The sequence below is a fragment of the Ostrinia furnacalis genome, unplaced genomic scaffold, assembly GCF_004193835.3.
Source record: "Ostrinia furnacalis isolate ACB-3 unplaced genomic scaffold, ASM419383v2 OfSCF0058, whole genome shotgun sequence".
NCBI lineage: Eukaryota > Metazoa > Arthropoda > Insecta > Lepidoptera > Crambidae > Ostrinia > Ostrinia furnacalis.
In genome coordinates this window covers 102,769-129,975 of record NW_021130297.1, presented here as the reverse complement: position 1 = coordinate 129,975, position 27,207 = coordinate 102,769, and the positions used below count along the sequence as shown (strand labels likewise).

The following is a 27,207-nucleotide window of genomic DNA, read 5'->3' as shown; positions in this document are numbered from 1 at the left end:
AGCTTCTACCCTGTAATATTAAGGACAAAAATGCTGTATACATAACTATGACTTAGGCTTGATCTATAATATTTGCTTTGCATTCACTAGTAGAGCCTTATTGCATTATTTTAGCAGTGAAACTTTTTGCCGTATATTTTTTTAACTACGATTAGGTATATTGCATCGGTGTTCATTGTATCTATTTCCCTCTGATACATAAGGGCAGAGCGTATTACATGCTCGCAGTAAGTTCTTAGTAACTTAATTGTTGCTTAGGGTTTTAATAAGTATATTAAAAGAATGTTAATTCTGATTAAACTATAGGTAGGTAATTAGTGTAAGATTTTAAACCTTCACGTTCCACTTCCAGGTACTTAGTGATTTTTTGTTGTCATTACTCAATTTCATTCTGTATTCTTTTACATACCTAATTATTAGATAATTAGTCTTCACAGCAGGAATGACCCTTTATAATTTTCCAGAGAAACATTCAGAATTTGGCCTACACTGCCCACGCTAGTCAGATGGGTTACAAAGACCTGAAAACTTTCAGACTTTCATACTTCTCATTTATTGTATTTGTTTTGAAAAAACATTCAATCAGAACTTTCACCAGGAAATGAAACACATAATTTATATAACAGTATTTTATTGACAGATATTTACAGTCAGTACACGTAGTATTTCGTCCACCTCACGTTGCCGCCGTTTTGCAAGTTGCGCGCGCGCAACGATTGAATTGTTGATTGTCGATAGTTGCATAACGTAATTACTTTAGCTCAATATTGGCACTTGTTACATGATATATTATTATATATTTACGTATTTATATACAATATATAATTGTTTATATTTTGAAATGTTACTTTGGTCAAAAATATAATAATTATAATACTTTAACAATACTGATAAGTACATACATATAATAATGTTCAATTATAAAGAATAGGTAAACACATTAGTTTTACACAAAATATTTAGAAGAATAATATTTAAAATCAGTACATAATAGTAATGTTACTTGTAAGTATGTCCATAATTATGTAAATAAATATAGGTACCGAAATATACATAATTATAAAGATAATTTTAATATCAGTTAATTTACTTGTACAGTCATATTATTAAAAGTTTTGTTAATAATACGATCAATAAATAAGAATACACCTAAATACGTATAATTTTTGTAAAATATAAAACGTTTTAAAGCTTTACAATCCAATATTTTACTTATTCTGAACATATTGACTAGCACTAAAATTATTATTTACATAAAAATCGTAAAAAATCGTTCGTATCGCTTTGGGAATAACAAAATATTATAATAAACGTACAATTACGGTCCTTATTTAAGCTAATGTCACATTACCGTGCCTAAATCAAGCTAATCTTCTTTCAGTAGACAGTTTTAGCCTAGTAATGTGATGTTAGCCTTTTAACGTTTACTTCCCTACAACAAAGTACCTAACCAGTGAAGTTGATGGTGTAAGAACCGGTGTTGGGGTCAAAGTTCTGTGCTGGGTGTCCCGAGAATGGGTTGTAGTTCTGGTTCTGGTAGTTTTGGGGCTGGTAATTTTGTTGCTGGTACGTCTGAGGCTGGTAGGTCTGGGGCTGGTACTGGTTGTAGCCAGCCGGCTGTGGGGTGTAAGAATTATAAGAGAATTGAGGTTGCTGGTGGTAGATCTGGCTTTGACCGCGGAATTCCTGAGGGAACTGCTGTGGGGATTGGTTGAAGAGGCTGGTCTGTTGGGAGTAGACGGGAGAGGTTCTAATGGGTTGAGGCTGGGAGAGGGTTTGGGGTTGAGAGTACTGCTGGTATTGAGGTTGAGGTTGAGGTTCAGGCTGAGCGCGGATTGAGGACTGGTGGAACTGCCTGAGAGGAGCTGGTCTGCTCTGGGATTTTCCGTTGTATTTGGGGTCTTCGTAGATCCTTGGGTCTTCACGGTACTGGCCGTCGTCTTCTTGGCCGTCAGTAAGCGCGTTAGTCGGGTGGTCGTTCAGAGTTGGTGGAGGCACCATGATGCCAGATCCTGGAATATAGAAAATACAGGTTTATTAAGAGGCTAACTTACATAATTGGAACTACTAAAAGATATTTTCACTTTGAGTGGCAAAGCATATGAATTTTAACATAATTTCCGTAATTAACAGTTCTTTAATCTGGGGTATTTTCTACAACGACGCAAATGTCATAACATTTAACATCTCTTAGCTCGCTAATTATGATAATAGAAGAAACAGTTGCCCAGTTATTTTCTCGTAAACGGTTATCAGAGCATGAAGGTCTCATGTGGTCTTCAGTTATTTCGTCATCTAAGCGTTCACGCTCTAATCTATTTATTTAATAGATCAATTATTAAATAACTTATTTCATTGTTTTATTGCTAAGAATGCACGCAATTTCGCAGTTTAGAGGATAAAGGTATAGTTTTTAGTGTTAAGTAACTGCTTTTCTATGGACTGCAAAATATTTTCACTAATTAGTTTCCGGATTCTAACAAATTAATCCATATTTATTAAATTATTTAGTTATGATTCAGGTAAAGCAAGGCTCTACACAGTTGTGTAGGAATTGAGTTTAGAAAAGTAATTCTCTAGAAAAGTGATATTTTCCACTTGATTTTAATCAAAACATTGTGGGCTATATTATAAAAACACATAGGGCTCTATAAATAAAATGTATGATTTTGTCTGGAATTTTGAGTTTTGTTACTATTTTTTTGCTAGTCAAATAGAGCGTTATTCATAAAATTAACTAAACATTCCGAAAATGATCAAAGATACATACAGCTCAAACAGATTAGTCAATTACAAATTATCCCCGACTGATACTACAATTATTGGATAATTTTGTTACAGTTTAATTTGCCATAATGACACGATATTACCATACTTGCGATACGTATCGATGGGTCTATGACAGGCCGGCTGTATTAGGCAATAACTAATGTAAAAACTGCCCTGGTTCTAATGGCATGCTCAGAAAAAACATGCCTTGGCATTCAATGACACCGTGCAACTTAAACTTTTAATTAGAATATCTGTAGTTACTTTAAAATCATTTTGTAATCAAGGCAGGTCTTAGTCAAGCGTCGCAGATATTTTAATGTAGCTAATTTTTCTATGACATTTGTCTTTGCACGTACAAAGTAGTTTTTTGTAGAGAATTCCGACACTTTGCAAGTTCCTAGTTATCGTCTTGTTCAAGTTAATTCAGAAAACAAATTCTAGTAAAGATCTGGACTAGAGCATGAAGACATCCCTGCTAAAGAAACATTTAATGTTATACAAATTAAATTGAGAAGTATAAGATAAAGTAGGATTAAATATACGACAAATGGCGTCTAACGGCATAAGTGAAAACGTTAGTCTTATTTTAAAAGGATGTTAACGATTTCAATTTCACCCTGTATGAAGTTATGCCACTGTGCAACAAAATGTTTACAAGTAAATCTTGTTGACTGTACCTAATCTTCTATTTAAGCAATGAAAAACATTAGTTAATTTAACAACTTAGAAGTTTTTAGTTGCGCTTTAAACCCACCTGTAGCCATTTAAGATTTTTAATGTGATAAGATTTAATCAAAGATTTTCATTTAATAATTACTTGCGCAACATGTTCAAACTAAGCCAAGAGCTCTTCAATTAGATCGATCTCTTTAGCAACTTGGCCCACTTTTAACAGTGTTTGTTCAGTAAGTAGAGCGGTGAGTGTCAGCGTGATATGAGTGATAACTACTACCATTTGAGCTTATGAATGAGCGGCATTTTCCTCAATTGCTAAATACGTAGAGTTATTTAGATCGATAGTAATTATTGTCATTGAAAGTCTTATGAAGTCTGAGTCAGCAAGAGCAATAATATGAAGGTCGATACATTTATAAAATTTATCACCAATTAATTGTAATATTAACTATTTACGACTTTATTTGCTACACTTGATTGCAAACTCGATATTTTATGTATACCTACATCAACGTCAAATAGTTCGTGATACCCAAAGTAAAAGTGTAAACAAAAAACCGGCCAAGTGCGAGTCGGACTCGCTCACCGAGGGTTCCGTACAAACCTGCAAGGTTTACAAAGTTCGTTCATTACGACAATCGAGTCATAACTATGGTATTTTTATTGCGAAATGAAATTCATAAGTTTATATTTATTGAAAAATATATATTTTGTAATGTAACTAAAAATTTAAGGTTTTCGGAATTTTTCCTTCATGTGTGCTATAAAACGTTGCTTCATGCCAAATTTCAAGATTCTAGGTCGACTAGAAGTACCCTTTAGGTTTTGATTCCCTTGCGAGTACTTGCGAGTTTCAAAATATGCAGCTTAAATTGCTGTTTCTTTTGATTGCGTTGACATAGAAGTTTGATTTTGTTACAACTTAAAGGTATTATAGACCTGAGTATTTGGTATGAATTTAATACCTCGACGCGTTTATGAGGAAATGGGTAGTAAGTTTAAAATTATGTAAAAAAAAAATATTATGTGATGTAACTAAAAATTTATGGTTTTCGTAATTTTTCCTTTATCTATGCTATAAGACGTTGCTTCGTACCAAATTTCAAGATTCTGAGTTCACGGGAAGCACCCTGTAGGTTTTGATTCCCTTGCAAGTGTCGAAAATTTGCGGCATAAACGACTGTATCTTTTGATTGCGTTGGCTTAGAAGTTTGATTTTTTCACAGCTTCAAGGGACAGTAGACCTGAGTAATTGATATAAATTTCAGCTTCATACCTCCACGCGTTCCTGAGAAAAAGGGTCTTGACAGACGGACGGACGGACGGACAGACGGACAACAAAGTGATCCTATAAGGGTTCCGTTTTTTCCTTTTGAGGTACGGAACCCTAAAAAGCGATAAAAAATATTAACCCTAGAGCTTTATGTATTGCATAGCTAATATGCTTTGTACCACACCAAATACTGGATTGCTAACTTATGTGACTAGTCACTTATAAATATTATCTTCTTACCTTGAGGTTCGAAGCCCCTCTGGCTGCTAGCACCATAAGATATCTCCCTCAGCTTGCCGCTCTCGTCGACATATCCGTACTTCCCAGCGACGTCTCCGCTGGGATACTTGGTTTCGATCTTGAAGGAGCCGTCGGCAGCTTCATAGCCGTAGCTGTAGGAGCCGTCGTCGTTCTGTCTGTTGATCTGCTTGAGGATCGGGACTGGGGTCGTGGTGGGACCCTGCTGGCTGGCGACTAGCAGCCAGGCTGCGCAGAAGGTTAATGTCTGGAAGAGAGAAGATGGATTTTGAAAATGTAGAACTGACAATGACTGATAGAAAAAGAACAGAAATTGTTAATTTAAGAAAAAAATACAACTCTCATTTGCACATGTGTCCGTTTAGCCAAGATCTGCCAGTTAAATTTGAGGTTTAAAATTGTTCAGAATGGAAATTAATTAAATTAAATTGAATATTGTGTCAAAATCAGCTGTACGTTTAAGTTTAATATTCTGTCAAAGTCCACTTTTGCATGCCGTGGCAGCCTGTAATTAAGATAGCACCTAGTCCTAAGACAAAATTATGTATGTAAACCCCTTTGCTTGAATTTGTGTCTGTCTTGTTGGTTGTCCTAATTAAATAAATAAATAAATAAATAAATAAATAAATGATATTAATCCCTAATATAGAAATTGATAAAAGACGTTTTTATGTGTCAAACTTTGTTAAGTTCAGTATGTCTTATTGGCTATATTAAAAATAATTATATTTTTTTTTAAATGACTATCGTGTCGCATCGAAATTTTTATTTACGATGCAGTGTGCTAGGGGCTTAGGGCATTTAAGACCTTAGTGTTTGTTTCTCATATTTTGAATAAAGTATGTATTTGTAGCATTCAGTCACTATTTCTTCATTTATTTAATTTGTTGATGACCAGATCAACATACCGCGATACGCACTTGCTTTATTTTAAACAGTAATGTGAACGCTTTAACCTTTTCCAGCCAACGCAAACCTTTAAGGCAATTTAACTACAGCTTCCCTCGACCTTTACGTACTGGTTAGTCCCACATGTCCTATACCTCCATACAGGTCTGGCCTTGATCTTGCGCCGACGTGAACACACGTGCGCGGGCGCACACGCTTTCGAATTCAGTTCAAGTTTACGCAACAAGCTCCGGTGATAATGGCTTCAATTGCTTTTAGATTTATTGTTTTGCTTAGTTTATTATGGCATAGCTATCAACAAGTAAGTAGTGGTAACAATCTCAAATTTTAATGCTCTTAGAATTATTGTGGCTATTGTTAGCACAAACTTGAAAAATAAAAAAATAGGTAATAAGATAACTGCCATGCTTAAAAGCTCTACCTATTTAATTGAATCACAGTTTCGCACACCAGGGAATTATAGTCACCATATAGTGACGGGATAAAATATTCTGACTCTGGTAACTAATTAAAATTAAAATTGAAGTTTTTATGCAGTTTAAGATCATAAATCATATTATCCGACAAAAACCAATGTAATCGATATTACTCAAAACTAAAATGATAAATGAGCTAATGATTTAGCGTTAACAACAAAGTTCTAAATTTTCTTTAGCACATTATTTGTAGGCTTAATTTTGTATGAGTTCATTAAAATACCTCGCAAAGGATAATTATTATTATACCGGAATCTCGCCAAATGAATACGTCTAGAATGTCTACAGCGCAAAAGAAGTGATTTCAGAAAGCTCAATCAATACACTGAGTTTGTTGCGGCGCTTCTTCTCAGCACTTGCCAAATGTTGGTCTCGAAGCGCTGGTAGGGTAAAAAGATTATGAGACATGTAGAGGCTCCTTAAGAGCATATGACGATTTGTAAGAACTATTTATTAGTCTAAACAAATAAAGAAATTTTGACTTTGACTTTGACTTTGACTTTGACACAACAATGCATATTATACCGAGCCGTTATACGAGTATAACATTTAGCTTTTTCTGTCTTCTTTACTCATTTCAGCTTTTAAAGTAAGTAAGAGAGGCAAAATGGAACCATTCTGCCTAGCACTGAAGGCTGAAATTACGGATATTTTTTATTGTTTTTATGTAGGTACCCTATTATGACTGTTTTAGTGACTTCTTTTCAAATTGGATCTACTTCATGGTTCTTTACACGGATACTTTATTATACGAGTATTAATATTTACACATATAATGCAAAAGAATCGTCAGCGCTTTTCTGAAAATTATTTCTTCCCCATTTTGTTTAGCGTAGGTACAGAACTGACTTCCTTGAAGAAAGGTTTCTGAAACTAGGTCTATTGTGCTAGGAGTCATAATCGCAAACAGACACCACCTGACCGCGTTGCCCAGTGAATGTCCTGCAGCCTTGACGGCCATATTGTATTATCGGTTAGGGCCACAGTTGGAGCAGACAGTTCTGGACCTTAAGGTATTCGTTCGTTCGTTCGTTTCAGCCAAATGACGTCCACTGCTGGACAAAGGCCTCCCCCAAGGTTTTCCACAATGAACGGTCCTGCGGTACCTTAAGGTATACTTCAGAGAAATACTGCTTGCAGCCATTCATTGTTCACAACATTTCTGGCTCGAACCAACCTCATTGTAGATAAAATAATGAAATAAAAACTGATTTCCTTCTAGGGCAAGTAAAGTCTTTCATGAAACATTTCAGTGTTAAATTCTCCAAAGATATTTATTTATTTTTAGCGTCTAAGTAGGTAACATCCCATGTGAAGTTCACAAGTGAAACTGGTACAGCATATTAGCAGTCATTTAACTATTTTTTTATGCATAACAAGACAGGTAGTCAAAGTCAAAATTTCTTTATTTGTTTAGACTAATAAATAGTTCTTACAAATCGTCATTTTGCTCTTAAGGAGCCTCTACATGTCTCATAATCTTTTTACCCTACCAGCGCTTCGAGACCAACATTTGGCAAGTGCTGAGAAGAAGCGCCGCAACAAACTCAGTCACCACTGTCTGCCGGTTAATATAAATAAATATAAATAGTAGTAGTAGGTACATTCGATTCAGGAGCAGTTCACTGAATTTACCATGCATTCTTGTATGGTGTATCTTATAAGAATGGGTATACAAGATTGCGTGGTATATTAAACAAGGTAGTGACGTGCTAATATCTAGACTTACATATTAAGATACTAGTAGAAATGACTCGCATACATAAATTTGAATAACTTGGATTGACCAGTCCCCGAAAGCAGCGCCTGTTCACAGACATGACGAGTGAACCAGCCATCGCTTCACTCGACCATATTGGAGGGAATGTAACGACCCGCCTCACTACGCCACCACCGCGGTATTTGACCGCAATTGCATCTGGTGTTAAAGATGCAGTCTAGGATGGATTTAATTTATCCAGATTTTCAAACCTTTTATCATGCTTCTCAATTTGGACCTACGTATTATGTAGACTTCGACTAAACTACCTAAATAAAATTTATTGCAAGTTTGATACTGAGTCATATTTTTCGTTAGGAAGCGGTGAAGGCACGACCTAGCTCAAAGTTATTGAGCGCTAACCTTAACAACTTTCCTGCTCTAAATATAGCAATAATAATAACAACAATAACAAGCTAATTCCAAAGATTGGGCGATACTAAAACAATTTGGTTGCACAAGAGAAACGTTTTCAGTTCAACAGCTTTATTTGAAAGGTGGCTTTTGTGTCAATATGATATTAATTTTGTGTCGCAACTACTTGTAGATAATGCAATTTAAAACTAATTAAATTTAAAAAAAAATATCCACATCCTTGGCCTAACTACCTACTCGAACAAATTAAAGTTCATTTTTATATTTTATAAGACAGTTACGAGTATATTGTTTTACAACTGAAATAAAGAAACAAAATAAAAGGAAATGGTTTATTTAAAGTTAGATATTAGAATTAGTAATTAATCCTGACAATATTATTTAAATGAATGCTAGGAATGCGTCTAAAAAATAACCTTCCTGTCACGCACTTTGTTGGTAACTACACAGCAGAAGTGAACAAAGTAGGCTCGGTAACTAGACCTTATCATAGCATTTGGGTCACTATCGTGTACCTACATATTATTATGAATTATGGGTAAAAGCTGGACAAACAAAATGAATTATGGGAAAAAGCTGGACAAACAACCAAAACATCAGCCAGATACTTTTGACAGTTCCAACTCCTTGCCAGACAGTTTTTTTAGGATAGCTTCCAAAGCCACGATGACCCAAACTTCATAATGCACCAACATTCTGACCTATATTGGGAGCATACGCTGACAAACTTTCAGCTTTTATAAAATGACATAGGTCTGGCGTGCACCAGCTCTTAGTCTAACCAGGCCTGGCTCACTCCGCGCGTACATCCGATAAATACTTACAGCGAAGCGCCCCGCCGGCGGGTATTATCAGTCGAGTGTCACGCGCGCGCCCGTCAGGACGCTGGCGTGCGTTGTAGTACCTAATTCTATGATCGAAGTATTATGTAAAAATTGACATAAAGAGAAAGAAATATTATTGTGCCGCGTTCGGGTGTTTAAATTCGAAAAGAAATCTACCGGATTTATCTTTTTTTTTCGCTTCCCAAAGATGCTGAAAGGTGTGTTGGCCATGTAGGTAATCAATAATTCTTAGGATAGAATAGGAACCTAACCTACCATGACTACTGCTCACAGAATGCGTTCGTTCGTTTCAGCCAAAAATGACATCCACTGCTGGACAAAGGCCTCTCCCAAGGTTTTCCATAATCAATGCGTACTTACCTACATACGTACCTCATTACAAATAAGTAGATTAATTATTTTTTTACAAGACACTACTAGACAGCAACCCTAACAGCGTAAGAAGAGTTCAGAGGCACGCGATAGAAAGAGACAAAACTTGTAGGTGAATAAAATTGTTGGTACTTAGTGCTGTGCGAGCTGAATTCCACTGTATCGCGTCGTAGCAAGACTCGCATTTATTTAAATCGTCTTGCGGAGTAATCCTTCTGTACCTGTACTATTACTTATTCTGTGGTCTAACATGTTTTTCACAGGAAAAAGGCACTTAGTGTTTATTAATTAGATGATCGTAGCTTACGCTACCTAGTTCTGTTGCAACTCTAACAGCCTCGGTTGAGACCGCAAACTTAAAAAAAAGCCCTAACCTTTTAAATATAATTTTATCCTACTAAAATTATAAATGCGAAAGTTTGTATGGATGTCTGGATGTTAACATGTTTGGTACTTTTTCACGCAAAAAGTACTATAATGGAACTATACAGTATTATTCTTTATAACCCAGAATAACATATAGGCTATAATTTATGACAAACATATCTTCTGTGACAAACATATTTCATTTTAAGCCGCGGGCAAAAGCTAGTTAAATATAATTTTATTTTTACGAAGGACTATTTTTAAATGCCTACTCTTTATATTTCTACTACAACAGTCTTGCATTGCGTAAAGTAATGACATGAAGCTTTGAAGGCGTTATGGACGACATTCCAGTCCAGTACAGACGCTTATCATACGCTTCTGATATCAAACAATCGTGATCAGATTAATGGTTCTGAATAATCAATCCATTAATTAATGAATAACAATGAATTATTAAAAAAGTGATCGATTATGATGATTGATTTATGACTTCATTACCACCAACACATTCTTGTGATATTTTTATCCAATATTAGCGGCCGCCCGCTACTTCATACGCGTGGATCCCGTTTTACCCCCTTAGGGGTGGAGTTTCGTAAAATCGTAAAACCATGCATTTGTGACTCTTAGCACTTGTAGTTTCTGAGATTCCGTGATGAGTCAGTCAGTCAGTCAGTGAACTTTCGCTGTTATAAATATAGATTAACCGTTTTTTATGATACAACTACGATAAGATATAGCACATAACCAATATGTTTTATATTTATGTAGGTAGGTAATAATATGTATTTGGAAATGTATGTTTTAAAAGTTACTAACTGAATAAAAAAATAGGAAGCTAGCTCGTTGATGTCTTTTATAGGTGCGTTGGACGTGTGGTGCAGTTTTTGCTTTTAGTAACTAGATGTCGCTGTGCGTACTTGACTCGCGCTATCATTTGATTTTTCCAATTCTTAAACGTGTCTCCATTATTCATAATCAATCAATCATTATTATGAGTAAATTCACATTTTATTTTAGAATGGTTGCTAAGCAAAACTGCTTTAGCTAACCGTAAGTAGGTTGGCACTTGGCTCTGACGGTGGTTTTGCTTGCTTGTTTTTTGTTATAGAAAACCTAATTATTACATCAGATTCAACTTCCTACATTTTTTTTTATTGACGGGATTGCTACCATGTACTTAATTTCGAGTTTGCGATGAGATTTCGGTACTTTTGCACAAACTCGAAATTAAGTACATGGTAGCAATCCCGTCAATAATAATTATTCTGATAATGACCATGAAAGTTTAAAACAATTTTTATTTTATTTTCATCTGGGGACACACGAGTTACAAGAAATCACAATAAAAATCCTATAATATTACGATTCGGCAAAATAAAAATTGTAATGCTTTATCTTAATTTGAGTTGCTCCATTAAATGGAAACTAAATTGTTCAAGATTTTAAGTTGTTTGGTAATCGTTAGAGGCATATTAAGATCACGTGTTAAAGTCCACGTTGGCATTAAAACTTTACAAGATTAATAGTTACGCGATAATGATATACAATATACATACATGCGACTACTTTTGGTGGTTAATTTGATCTCATTTTATATATGATCTTGTTTTATATTTTAAACGATTAACTTCTTACAACATTTTTCTATACTAGTCACAGCATTAGATATTTTTTGGCGACAAAGTAAAAACTCTCTAAAAACTCAGTAAAACTCATTTATTTCTGTAAGTAGGCTTTAAAAAAGCACTTTTACACGTCCCAGTATTAACCCTACCACTGCTTCAGGACAATATATGGGCCAGTGCTGAGAAGAAGCAGCGCAAGAAACTCAGACACTATTGTCAGCCTCTTTTTAAAGGTCTGTCCATGTTTTTTTCTAGAATACCTCTGTGAAATAAGTAAACAGACAAAATGTCTTTTGTATTTATATTATGAGTATAATTCCATTCTTTGTTTATTATTATAGGTAAGTGTGGCTTTTATTCAACCTGTGGCTCATTACTCCCTTTGTATATAATTTACATAATAAGGTACATAAATCTCTACTTACTGAGAATATTCAAAAGGAAATAAACCAGAATCAAGGCAAGCTTACAAATAAGCTCTGTTTGCGGATGTGAAATTAAGTTCAATGTGAACTTCTTAGAGGGCTCCTTATATCTTTATATGCACCTGTAATGAGAAAATAAAAACCAATACCTTAAAAACATAGCCCTCCTTCTGGCGCAATCGGGTAAAAATTAAGAAATTGTGACCTGGTATAAGAAAATAATGGTTTATTTAGAGATAGTTACATCAAAAGTTATGGTTTTCAGAATGTTCATATTATTTGAAAACAAATAAAAATCCCAGTCAAAGCTTTAACTCGCATTCAGCAAGAGCTTAGAAGATGTAGAAGCTTATTCGTATTTGGTCATTAGTCTCAGTCCATAAATATTATAATAATGTGTGAATAAAACATCATAGTGAAGGGTTAAGGTCTAAAACTAAAATTATGATGGTGATCAGGAAATGTCATCATCATCATCAACCTGTCATCATTTTCCAGGTATTTCAATGACTCAACACAAATCAAGTCGACAAAACCTGTACTTCCACATAATAGAAATGTAACAAGACGGCCTTGCTGAAGAAATTACTCGAACAACGCAAAGTGAACCATATTTGTACGCAATAAGCATTCTTATGCAAAATATCTCAAAGGAATGCAATGTCATGCACGAAACTATGGTATGACCGACCACACGTTATAGACATTGATCTATTTTATTCCAAAATGGTGATAAAAAACTGATTGAATATGACCTACGAGGCTGTGGTTATTGAAGTTGATACTGAGCTTGGCGCTATTTAAATTTAGTTTAGTATCATAAAAAACAAATGGCGTTATATTTCATTTTTCGATTCAGGTTTGGTTAAACCTGTTGAGGCAAAAGAGATCCTGGATACACTGATCCAGTGGTAGAGAGAATGTGACAGATCCTGGATACAGTTGTAGAGACGAAAATCTATGTGTAACTACCTACATACATTAATTGGTTAAAATCTGTTCTTTTTTTTCTGTCGGCAAGCTTATTTTCTTTGAATGCTGTATTTACCTGTAAAGGCATAATATCTTTTAGATTCTAGCTTTCTAATAATGTAACGATGCATGTAAATTGATATGTTGTTGGAAAATCTTCAACAATAAAAAAAAAATAGGAGAAGAAAAGGTCAGATTTCCGGTCCGCTAATTATATTAGAGATCACAGGGAGGTACTGATAGGGAGAAAAAGACTAGTACAATATGCTTTAGATGTAAGTTAGAACTCTATAAGATCGTAAGTTGAGACACAATAACGTGATTCCTCACTACGAGACCCCAGAAAATCTTTCTGATCTGAACAAATCTAAAGGTAATAGACAAACCAGTAATTGGAAAGGTACAATTTCAATTACTTTATTAATTAACTTTTGTGAGGAAAGCAGAAATTTCAATTTCGAAGCGATAGCTAACAGGCTAACAGCTATGGAAGCGTTGATTATATTCATAATCTAACTTGAGTGCACTACTTAAACTTATGCAACAAGTATCTAACATTGTTTACAAACAAAAGCATGCATTCCTTATATGGGTGTCAACACATGACGAAATTACCGACATTGATGTATCCGAGAACCGAACCCGTAACGAATCGCGACATATCGACCTTATTGCTATTCTCGGCGCTATCACATTTGCATTAGTATGCCAAGTACAGTCGGCTTAAATAAGGTGTCCCAGTTAGGTTTGCGAAATCTAAGCAATGTTGAGAATGTAATAAGTAATTGTTCTGGGTAATAAGTTGTAAGTATACCAAGTGGTACATAACTAATAAACATACTAAACATGTTCATCTATAAAATACATAGTTTCTTTGGTATAGAGACGCAAATTTTAGATATTGAGAATTCCTGCATGAATCAGAATCAGTCTATACAGCTTATCAGAATCTAATCCAGTTCAAGAGTGAGGCAGATCTCGTGAGAAGACCCTGATCTAGATGACAAAATAGCAAACCCAGCAAGAGTTAAGGAGGTATACCAGTGCACAGCAGCTTTTATAACATGTGGTGTCCAGAACATGACACAACTTGGCTGAATAATTGATGCTACAAAAACGTAAGAGGTGTGAAATAAGGGGTGACAACAGTAGTTTACATTCTAGGTGTTATGATTGTGAGTCGAATAACTAATTTAGATAACTATTCTCTGTGACTAAATATTTATCGTATTTAAAGCAGTTGTGTGTGCACAGTCGCTTGGACATCAGATATTTGATGTAAAATAGTAATTGCAATTACTACTCATAAGTTGCAACATTGTTTAGCTTAATGAGACTTCGTCCACAACCCAGTATATGTATTATGTAGTACCACGAAGGGCGTACACGCGCTATGTGCCTAATTAAGTCATCTATTATATTGTATAACAAAGTATCTACTTCATAATATTACTTAATGTTTACACGGCCTAACTACTAAGGTGAAATTAAAATAAATAAATAATGTGCTTTCAACGTAACATTTCCGCAGTACAAATTACCAGCTAGGCCCTTGTTTATAAGTTCGGTGGTCTCATGGTCTAGTTATGTACTGAAGATGCAGCTGTTGGATGTTGTTGTTTTAGATATAAACCCTTTATTTGGATGAAACAAGTTTTAAAGCTCTTTCTTCAGAGAAAGACTTTCATTCAATTAATCCTTTCTAATTTCAAACGATTTATCTTACTCTGTAACAACTTGTATATCTAAAATGTTTAATACAACTATTTTGAAATGCTTAAATATTAATTTACAGTATTTATATAATGCAATTACGAAGTTACATAAATTATAAAGTATGTGAGAAATTGCATCAATTTCGCAACAGCCGCCACCGTCAATGTCGGGTTTCCTAAAACATTACAGATGCAATAACCTGAACGGTAGCTTGCCTCAACTAGAACTGGTTAATTAACATCAATTTTGGCTACACCATGCGCAAGAGTTGCTTTCCTGGGAGTTGTTGAAAGAAGGCATTTGATGATACATACAACATGTACTGACAACAGCATATCAGACTAATGTCGCAAAATAGACCCTATTACGACTGTATTAAGATACCAAAGTACTTTGTTGTATCGTTTGTCTAGGCAGTTCTGTCTACTACTTACCCAGAACATGGTTGTACATACCATGGTTCATTATCATACCTAACAGGCTACACAAATCATGGTTAAAAATAACTAATTGAAAGCTTTTTTCAAATTAAAACTTCCAGCATTCTTAATAAATACCACCAAACAGTGAAAGGAAGAGAGAGAGAGCTTTAGCTTAGAGTTAAGGTGAATTTTGATCCTTGACTAGTAAAATTATTGGTAACTAGCGGCCGCCCGCGACTTCGTACGCGTGGACCCGTTTTACCCTTAGGGGTGAAGTTTCGAGTTTTTCAGGGTTTACCCGGAAATCATTCAAACTTTTCTCGCTGTAAAAACCATCCTTGGACTTCAACAAACATTTAAAAAAAAGAATTGGTAAAATTGGTCCAGGCGTTGTTGAGTTATGCGCTTACCAACACATTTTGCGATTCATTTTTATATTATAGATTAATTATTGATTAGTGGTAATGCCCAAAGCAATGGCTTTGCAGGATAAAACTGTTTGTTATTTGTCAAACAACTTCTTTAACATTGTGACCTCATTATCCATTAAATATACCTATTATATGTTTTCTTAATTGGATTCGGAACATATCAATGAAAAGTTATTGGCATGTTTATCAGTTTAACTATAATAAACTTCATGTAGGTACTGATTTATGATTAAGAGTAGAACAATAAAATATCTTGATTGAAGGTAGTTAGAGACAAATCCAAATATAGAACAAACTATAGCCATAAAATATCCTAAATCCTATAGAAAACCGGTTTTAAAAGTATAAATTCAAGGCTCATTAAACAATATTAATTAGGTGGGCACATTAAAGTGTCGCAGGACTTGCTGTCATAGATTAAACAAGTAGATAAATTATTATACTAATCTTACTTAAACTGATTTGCTATAAATATTACGTGACGTGAGTTGCGTGTTGTGATCGAAAACTTAATAATGAATTAATTAAATGCCTTATATTTTAAGTAGAGTACATTAGTAAAGCTCCAAAGATACATGGCTGTATGCTTAAACTAATAATACCTTCTATTAGGATAGTCTTCATATAAGCTTTTCGTCTAAGGGTGGATTCGACTAAACAAGAGTAAATATTAATCTCAGAATAAATCGTCAGTTTTGACATATTTCCCATACTGAAACAGTCAATGTGTCAGTTATATCAGGAGTTATTCTGGGATAAAAGTTTGGTCGAATTGGGCCTTAAATTAAGTAAAAATTATAATCATTCAATGTCATCTTACATAGGTTTTCACTAGTGTTTCACTTTGTTAAATTCTAAAAATGTAGGTATGTGAAAAACTGAGCCAATCTAGTTTAAAATACAGTGCCATACTTTTCTTGCGCTTAAAGTCCATCTAGAAAAAAAAACTAAAAACTCATTTATTTCTGTAAGTAGGCTTTAAAAAAGCACTTTTACACGTAGTTACAGGCTTAGTTAATCTAAGATTGTGTGCCATTAATGTATTAGCAATCACACAACATTCCCGGAAACAAAAACTATCAATATCTCGAGAGAAACCATAACAAACCAGGTTTCATGCAATTTAGTGCAATGGAATGCAAAATGCAGCCCACACCGTGGGCGGGGTCCTTACGCAACCGAACCCAGGCTACACAACTAGATTATCACCAATGTACATACAACCTTAGTAATCTAGAGTTATCGTCTATATTTTGCTTCTGAAAAATGCACAGTTTTCTTTTTCATGAAATTTTTTAGGACCTTATTAGATTGCCTATCACATTTTGGCAAAATTTTTTTTGTCAATGTTTCAAATCTTAGATAGCTAGGATTATAATATAAGTTATCTGTGGCTAGGATATATCAAGTTCAAAATTAAATTGTGTAAAGACACAACATCAAACTTTTTACTGGACCTATACGTCAGTAATGAACGTACCTAGGTCTTAAACTTGAACAAACATAAATCACAATTTGTAGATTACATCTTAATGGATCATAACAAATTCTTCATCGTCTAGTTCCCTTCGACCTATCCAGAAGCTCATTCTTTCTGATAATTTATTCGCTAGCTAACAAAATAGAAGCTTGTGAGAATCGTTGTTTAACAACAGTCGGTTAAAACAAAGGACCGTAACATTAAGCTAATTGAACACGAAGACAATATCATAACGTAATCTCTGACAAATTGGGCGTGCAATCTGAGAACAACTTCCATCTTAATCAGGGTTGTTGCGTTTTACAAGCCTTCATTTAACCCTTACTGATATAGAAAAAAAAACATTGGACCTTATCTTATCTTACTCAAGTTCAAAATATGGTGGCATCAATTCAGCCACCATCAGTTTAAGGTTAAGCTCATTTAAATAAATTGGTGAGAATTTATTCAGATTATAATTAACTCTTGCTTGATTGAGACGAGCTTGATTATGAGCTTTAAAATGACTTTGGCTGTAAATCTCATCAAGTTTACCATAAGTGTACTTAAATAATGAATTTAACTTTAAATCTAGGTAAGGGTGGAAACTATAAGTGATCTCACTCGATTATTTCTAATCTAATCTACTACACCTTTAACATATCGAAAAACTGTTTACTGATCCTGAAAGTGCTTCATGAGGTCTATCAAACGGTGTTATAGAATTAACTGTATCTATCCAAAATTTCAATGTTTCCAGCTAGTTGCTAATCTAAGTAGAGTTGCTTGTTTTCAGCAAAAGTCATCTTTATTGTCAAGAAACAGACAAGGAGCTGATAAGGAGACAACTTGATTTCAATTAAAGATAACAAGTTAGTTGTTACAACAAATTGCAGAGGCTAAGGAAAGGATATGGCGTCACTCTCATGGGATTGCAGTATAGTGCATAGAACCGTAGGAAGTTTCAAAGCGTTTCACAAAATATTTTCTGTTACGAACAGTTAGGAACTGGGGCATACTCCCTGCCTATACTTATGTTTCCAGGAGTCTAAATATAGGTTCATTTTAAGCAAGAGTACAAGGACACACTAAATAAGTACATATGTACAGTTTGTCGAGTTTGTACAACCCTACGCAATAACACATTACCACAGACATTACTTACATGATGGTGAAAAAAAAATTAAAGCTTAAGCTCCAGTTAAAAAAGTTCACTGTTTTGGGTAGAGTCAATCAATGTAACGTGTTCGTTTTTTTTTTTTATTCATTTCTATTATATATGTAATATTTATTTGGGTATTGGCCTGAGATGTCGACTACCCTCTACATAGTGTACGTTTTAATAATCATAATACAGGCGAATGAAAATGCGTTGAGTACAATGAAATAATCTACTATATAAAAATAAGTCGGGTTTTCCTCCCTGACGCTATAACTCCAGAACGCACGAACCGATTTCCACGGTTTTGCATTCGCTGGAAAGGTGAGGTTTATAGCCGCGTGATAAAGCTTTTCTGTGACAGAAAAAATTGCACGCGGGCGAAGCCGCGGGCGGAAAGCTAGTTATGTATAAATGTAAAAAAATCAGCAAGACTTTAATAACTGATTAATTTATAATCTCCACACAAGCAAAGCTTATCACACATGGTGTAACATTTTTGTAATAAATAAATACATGTCATTGTTTGCAGTCATTTCTTATAAGTTATAGCTAAAAAAATAAGTCCTCTATGCAACTGAAAAAACAAAAGCCTAAGTAATTATAAATTATTATAATGACACAAAGTTCAAACACAGACTATTGTGTGTCAAATTACTAGATAATGTCCTCAACAATAACCAATCAAGGGACTGTCGGCTGTCGGTATTTTTACACGACATCGATAAGTTTCCCACAAAGGTGTCAGAAAGTGACTGGCTTTTCTTTGTATAGGCAGTGGACTATGTCCTTGATTAGACTAATTAATTTTTATAAATAACCTTTTCTTTGTAAACATAGCTTTGTTTGTAATATTTTTATCAATAAGTAAACTTTATTTGGTTGGTAAAAATCAGAAATATCTTAAAACGTGTGGCGTGGTTTGTGGTACCGCAATTCCTTTTCTTTAATGTGAGGTTGAACTTTGTTAAAAAAAATAACGTAGTGTAGTGTAGGTACTAACTCCAGTTTGTTGATTTATGAAACCTTATGAAAGCTATTGATTAAAATAAACTTAGTATAAAATGCAGACTACAAGACTAAACCTATGACACTATCCTGTAGTTAAGGTAGTTTTTGATCAGACACACTTGATTTTATCCGCCCGCCCACATTTCGTCATTGAATGAAGTGTACCAACTACTGTGGCTGTTGGTTTCTTTTGTTTGAAAGTTTTACTTCATAATTTTAGGTCTATTTTAATAAGTTCACTTAACTTTTTCTAATTAAAATACGTGATTATTATTGTTATTAATAATTAAATTACCTAATTGCCTCATCCCTAAATGTTATTAAAACAAACACGCATCACAAAACTCAAAATACTGACCTTCAAAACAAACATGTCTCCGATTTTCGAACGTAGCTCGAAACGTCAAGTTTTCCCGCGTTTTTCACGAGCAATGGCGTCGGTTCACAACACACGTCTGTGGCGCGGCGAGCTCGGCTTGTATTTATAATGTTGCGTTTCAACAGCCGGCAATATTGTTATTCGGTGCAGCCTTAGCGGTTTTGTAATAGAACACCCCTGGTGTATGAACGGTTCCGATGCGAATCGGATACGGTGGCGGGAAGTCGAGATTTTGAGGTAAGAGTATCGTAAACTTACTAATAACTTTTCATATCTAAAGATTAGTTTTTGTAAAAGTAACTAAAGCTTCTAATTCTAGGTTGTTGCTATTATCATAATTGCGAGATTTATTAATGATAGAGTTAGTAAGTAGGTTATTAATAATTTAGTTAGGCTTACTTACCCAAACTTACATGAAAATATTATAGTCGTCCTTTCAGGAGACGAATTTTTACAGATTCTCTTTTAGATCGTATTTTAAAATGCTTTCGCTTCCTAAAATAAGATATACTTGTGGTTCAACTAGTGAAATGATACAGTATCTAATATGTAATATCACCTTTAAAAGTCCTGTAAGATGATACTGGTTTCCCAGTGCTATTCTGAAAGCCTAAGTTAAAACAAGGATATTTTTACAAAATCAGCGTTTATATTGACTGAAACATAAAAACTTATTTTTAAAAGCCACCAAATATTTACCAACCATTCCAATATGCACTGTCATTGACGGTCCTTATTTAATCGAGTGACGTAATTGCAAATAGCCCCTAAGCTATGAAATAACTGCTACTATATTCGTAAACTTAGGTAACGCATACCTGGCTTAGCGTTTCGTTTCGGCATGTATCATTTACTGTATTAAACACCCCTCCTCTATTTGGTTTTCCAAGAGATACAACATAACAATAATCTATTGATTGAGATTCATTCCAAAAGTACAAATAAGCTCATTCAACGAAAAGCTCTGTTTGAGTAAAATATGCATGAATACTTACCCGGTGAAATGTGGTTATCAAACTTTATTTAAATATCATTATAATAGTCAGCTTTTAGTCATAATTTTGTCTTAATTTTAACGAACCATTTCATTTCATCGAACGTTTCATTGAGTTAACATAGCTTAAATCGAGTTGAATCGAAATAAATATTTTTGATTTGATTTGAAAAACAACTAACCATATGTTAATGTTCGGCTTGATGTGATCATGTCTGAAAGACGAACAGCACGTGCTCTAGTTTCAATACAGTTCCTAATACGTATTTTACAACTCTAGGTGCCTAGACGGTTCCTATATTACTCAAGCGTGACACAAGCTTGTTGTTGAATTTAGATGAAGCGAAGAAAATGTATTGTGTCAACACAACTAGTTAGGTGTTTTCATTAACTATTAGGTCAAGATTACCTTCCACTGGATTAAACATGTCTCAATCGTCTTACTGTCTGTGTAACTTTTGATCACTGAAAATAAAATGATGATTATTTAGGATTAATTTTCCATAAGAACGAGACTCATTCCTAGTTCCTACAGCCGCTTAAAGAAGTTAAGCTTTTTTTGACCAAGCTGAATTGTTGTAAATTAGGTGACCTCAAAGGAAAACTTAATCTACCACAGGAATTCCAATAAAATAATGAAATTGAATGGATGAGATAGAAATATTATGCAGATGTTAAAATTTAGTGCCAGCTTTGCATAGAATTTAAATTGCTTATACAAAAGAAAATATTGTAAACCCAACTTCAAACTGCATGTATACCTATTCTGAAATTATGCAAATAACATACATTGATGAATGAAAGTTATGTGCCGGTGATTTTTAAGGAATCCTACCTAATTTTGTATTTTACATCGTCATCATCATCATTTCAGTCCCGTCCACTGTTAAACATAGGTATTTTACATCACAATCCAGAAATGTCTTGAATCACATATTCTGAAAATAAACTTGATCCCGAGTGCATTTCTTTGTTCATGGGAGATTCATCGGTAAACAAAAGCAAAACGCCTGGCGACAGACGACTGCACCGGCTCGGATTCCATTGAACGATCTAGATGCTTTCAGGGTCAAGAGTAACCAGTCTGTAGTAGGTACGTAGGCTAAGGACCAGGTAGACTAAAATGTGAGACTGCAACTGCTCAAATTACTCAATATAAAAAACAAAATCTCATTAAATAAAATAAATAAATATCCCTGGACATTTTACACTAAACTTTTAGTTAATTAATAAATATTAAAGATTTCTATTCCAAAAGTTTATTCTTAAGATTGAAATAGGTCAGTATAATTTGAAAATGCCTCCAACTATCTAGCCAATGTAGGGACTAGAGATTGTAGGCTCAGGTTAGTTAGAGAGGACTGGGCTTCTGTAGGAGAGTAAATACTTACTTGATGACGAAGACACCGATAAACTAAATTACGATAGGTACATTAAATTATAACAATGATATCAACGTTAGAAACCACCCAATGCACTCCTTTCATACAAGCTCATACTTATTATTATGTAGATAAGAATTAACTACGTTCTAATTATACATAGGCTGGTAAATAGGAACTTATTAATTCATTGATTGAGACACTAACCAACCACACGTACTTACAGATAAATTACAAATCTGTTATTTTTCTGTGCCGAAAAGCCTGTCTAGTAATTATTTACATAAAAGTGTTTGATAGAGAGCTAAATAGGCCCACAAATTGGTATGTAAAGTTTTCGCATACGGAACTATCAAACTGTAAAGGGACAAGCAAGGTTAGCCAAACAATTATTACTTAGTCACACACGTTTTCTTAAATTGTACGGGTATTGTCTTACAATTAAATTGTGTCATTGGTGATCTTATCAGCTTCCGAAAGGAAGTTGTAGGAATTGGACATTTTGAAGTAAAACCAGGTAGAATTTCATTAAAGTTAAGTTACCTAGATTGATAGATTTTGCGCTACATGCTATAAATTATCCGGAAAGCTTTCCGAGAGATGTTTTGCAGTTTGTTTGTGATAAACCAAATGACGTAGAGACTAGTTCATGATCCATGTTAACATAAGCCTACTTATGATGCTTTAGGTAGGTACTTCCTGCAAGTTGTACCCGGCAGAATTCGTCTTTGCTCCGGGCAAGGTGAGCTTTACGTTAATAAGCCGGCCAGTCCGCAGTCTTGAGCAGCTTGTGTAATCGCACATGAGTAAAGTAGATAACAAATTAACGTACGTTTTACGAGATTTAGAGACGATTTACATCATTTTAAAGTGACCTGGTTACTAAAACTTATATTAATAGCTTTAAGAACGTCTACTAACTACGTCCTATTGAGAAGTAAGTAGGTGCCTCCAATACCTGGCCGTCAAGGAAAAGTAACTCCTTATCTATTTAATTATGGGTAAACTAGTTATTTTAAATGTTCCAACGAGCTTGCCAGTTCACCGTAATTAAGTAAGACCTTATTAATATTGAAACCAGATAACCGGAAAATTTTGGATTGGTTTATAACAATTCTATACCAATGGGAAAGTAGAGTCAATATTTATACCAATTTTCCACATAATTAATTGTAATAAAAAATTTTTTTTAACTCTACTTACCATCCCCTAGCTAGCTACATAACATAGCATCAGTACCTCTTTAGCACGAAATACTTTCGTCTTCGAATTGTTTGCGTATTCAAATCGCTATCACAAGATTTAGTTTGAAAACTACAACAGCACCCCTACGGTCATATCGAGAACTACAAAACAATAGCACGAACATTGTGACATGGATAGGAGGACACTTCGTGGAACTCATGAACCTTGGTACTTTTTAGTGGCAGATTAAACTCTTTTTTTCTTTAGTCTTCGATGACTAAGGGCAGGGCTAAACCCCAGTGTAGCAAGGTCAGTGAGAGCGGTTCCGCATGTCGGTGAACGGATGACTCATTCACCTCAAGTAGATAGAGATGGATTCTATGGCTATTGGTTAACAACAGGGTTAAGTAATTAATATGGTTCTATATGAATTGCTGGAATGTCTAGAATGGCAGCGTGCTTTGAATAGCGGTTTCTAATCCTCGTTAGTTACCTGCTTATTGTTTCTGTTTCATACATATCGCGTAGGTATCTCCTAAACTATACCAATCTACTTATTATGATAATCAACAACTGTTTTAGGTATATCTTATTAAATAAAGCTAAATACTAAAACAAGGAAAATTAATGACTTTACTTATACAGGTACAGGTTTTAACAAAGGCCAAGATGCATTGGTGCCAAGCTTTCGTAAAGACACCAAAGGTTTGATACATGTTACTTATTGCCAGCAATAACATAAGGAAAAACAATAATCGATTCTCCTTACGTAATTGTATAATTTTCACCACATTTCGTACAGTCAGTCGCAAGAACTGCTAATCATTTTAGTCTTCTTTCCCTTGACATACGACAAAATTTAGTAACAGCCGTAGTTAGCTGTTTTGTTACTATATCGAAAACAATAAGGCCCAGAACAGACGGTGAAACGCAACTGCAAGTTACTTTTGAGTTGTATCTAAGTTTCTGCCATAGCGTCCGTTGAGAGACCACACATGACGCAACCATTTTGAAACTTTCAGTTTCAGTTTCCTTCGTCAGAATCATCACAAAGTTGCAGTTTCGTAGCAGTTGCGTTTCACCGTCTGTTCTGGGCCTAACCAAAAAGATTCAATTTTGTTCATATGTCATTAAAATAAGTGCGAAATGAACGAAGTACTTCAGTAGTCGACTGTACTGCGCACGCGCCGGCCATGAAGCCTCCATTTGTATTCGCGCGGGAGGCGACCAATTGTTACGTTATCCTTTGAGTTACGAGACTCACGAGGACACTTCGTTATGACGAATTAAAAGTAGCCCATTTCTTTCTTACTAGACTAGACCGGTAAATTCCAGTCTGAATTCTAATAGAGGTACCTACGTATAAGTATGAGCAAATATTTTAAAAGTATTATAAACTTAATTGCCTCTTGCTGGATGATATTTTTATTGAGGCGTTGAAACTAACCTAATTTATGTGCAGTGCAATTCCTGTGTAAAAAAATTATGTAAGTTTAGGTTCCTGAAAGTTTCATATTTAAGTAAGTATGTCATAATAACGTTTCAGTTACATTGCAGATCAGTTCCTAACGCTTTATGAGTAAAGGACAGAGTAGGTTAAAATAAAAAAGAAAATCTCAATAAAAGAAACTTTATTTATTACTAAACGGAGAAAAATATACCAAAAATTAGACGAACGATGGCATCTATACGCTTAAGCCTAACTTACCGTAGAGCGAACAAAATTTCCACATTTTTGTACAATAAAGTAATTTTAAAATTTTCAGTTACCCAAACACATACACGACATTTACAGCCAACCCTCACAATCTAAACAACACAGTTTTGGACATAATAAACTTTAAATAGGATATACATCAGTTTATGATCACCATTATCACCTAAAAATAACCTTTTCTGAAACGCAGTCTATTTTTAATTAAATTAGGATCCAATAGCATGTTGGCACATGCTATTGGATCCTAATTTGGTTTCTTTTGAACATAATAGAAGTTTAAATAAATCCTTTTTAAAATCTATCACGTCCAAAATACCTCACAAAACGAAACTTAAAACATAATAACAATCATTTTCACACCGTCTAAAATATCGACACAAACATTTTATGTACATTTCCAAATAACAAGAAGGGGTAGTATAAACGACGGACAATTATTTTGCTCGCGCACTTTCATCTACAGATAGCATATTCAGCATCGAGTGACACAAAGTAGTTTATAAATATAAAAAAAAATCTCGGTGCGGTTAAGCATTTACACACTGAAGTCTCCGACCAGTCAACTAAAACTTCTGAAAGAATGTACGTAAGTAGTTACTAGTTTTGTCATTACCAGATAACAGGCTAGAAGACAAGTCTACTTCGGTGTGTACAGAGCCCAAGTGGTTGCAATTTATTACTATGTATCTTGCACAGCTTCTAACTCTCAATATATTCAGCAATGGACAAAAACGTGCAGGGTTGCTAGATTTTATACATAATAATATGCAGTCTATTACGAATGTGTTACGTTTTTGTGCAACGTTGCCAAACATGAGCGGTGCATGTTGCGCGTCAATTGTTTCAAGCTTTGTTTTGTTGCAAAAATACGCGGGCAAAATAGTCCACCATCAAATATTACTCCTGAGTCCTGACTACCAGACGAATACAACGGCCAGAATATAGATTATGTGAGGTTACTATTCTATTTTACACCTAGATCTACAATATCAGTAGCTATAAATGTGTCAGGTTATGTCTTACTTTTTTTAAGATTACTAAATAGTGCGAAGGATTCACAAGATTTCAGACATTGCCTAGTAAAAGTCAGTCGAAGATGACAAGTAAATTGATTACATACTCCTTATTTTATTTAAAAAGTAGCTTATTTCTAAGCAATTTAATTCTTAATCACCTCTACATGTAGTCATCACCTAAAGCAATTTACATAAATTTTAATATAAATGACATTGCATAATCAGACACTAATCATTTTAAATATTAAAAAATATAATAAAATGTTGAAAACATAATTTTCAAAATATAAAATCAAGCATATTATTTATATTATTTTCAATCAACAACATTGGTCATATTGTGTCTTAGGTTCATAAAATATACTACAATATAACATTGTATAAAATCCTGCACAATACTCCATTGCACTATACAAAAAATGAGAAAAATAATTCAAAATAAGGCATATAAATTGGTGTTAACTCTAATCTTTAATAGGCACTATATTTTATGGTCAAAATATATTAGAAAATGCAATAATTAATTTGCTTGTGTAAATATTATGTAGAAATAAGAAATAAGGCAAATACTCTTTACATTTCACAAGGCACTGAAATACATAACAAGAAAATATTCAATGGTTTGAATAAATGTTAATGAAATAAAATTGTTTTATACTATGGCAATACTCGTTTGTTCGGATCTGTTTTGGAAGAAATAAAGGGTTACAATAAATAGTGTAGACAATTTCAAAACTGTCCAATCCCAACTATAATATTATAAATGCGAAAGTAACTCTGTCTGTCTGTCTGTCTGTTACGCTTTCCCGCTTAAACCTCGCGACCGATTTTGATGAAATTTGGCATAGAGATAGTTTGAGTCCCGGGAAAGAACATAGGATAGTTTTTATCCCGGGTTTTGAAACAGGGACGCGCGTTTAAAGTTTTTCTGTGACAGATAAAATTCCACGCGGGCGAAGCCGCGGGCGGAAAGCTAGTATATTATATGAACGATTTTTGGGTGGTTTTAATCTCAATACAGGAAGATCCTCTTGTCATTCTAAAATATTGCGAATAAAGGTATACATAATATTATATGTCTGCAAAGAATAACAAAAGTACAGAGGGAAATTGAAATAAATGATGACATATTTTATTTTTCCTTTAGTATTAGTCATGTTTAAACTCCAATGTTTATTATATTGTTTTTTTTACCATTGAAAACAGACCCGAACAAAAGCTTACAAAC

The 27,207-nt window shown here is 34.3% G+C and overlaps 1 protein-coding gene across 1 annotated transcript; it reads right to left on the bottom strand.

Moving 5' to 3' along the window:
- Positions 1–1,220: 1,220 nt before the first annotated feature.
- Positions 1,221–19,768, bottom strand: CPR55 (cuticular protein RR-1 motif 55). Its single transcript, XM_028310159.1, has 3 exons — positions 19,665–19,768; positions 4,961–5,225; positions 1,221–2,012 (listed from the first exon to the last, which is right to left on the bottom strand). Exons 1-3 carry the CDS (start codon positions 19,677–19,679, stop codon positions 1,447–1,449), a joined length of 846 nt encoding a protein of 281 aa, XP_028165960.1. The 5' UTR covers positions 19,680–19,768; the 3' UTR covers positions 1,221–1,446.
- Positions 19,769–27,207: the final 7,439 nt, after the last annotated feature.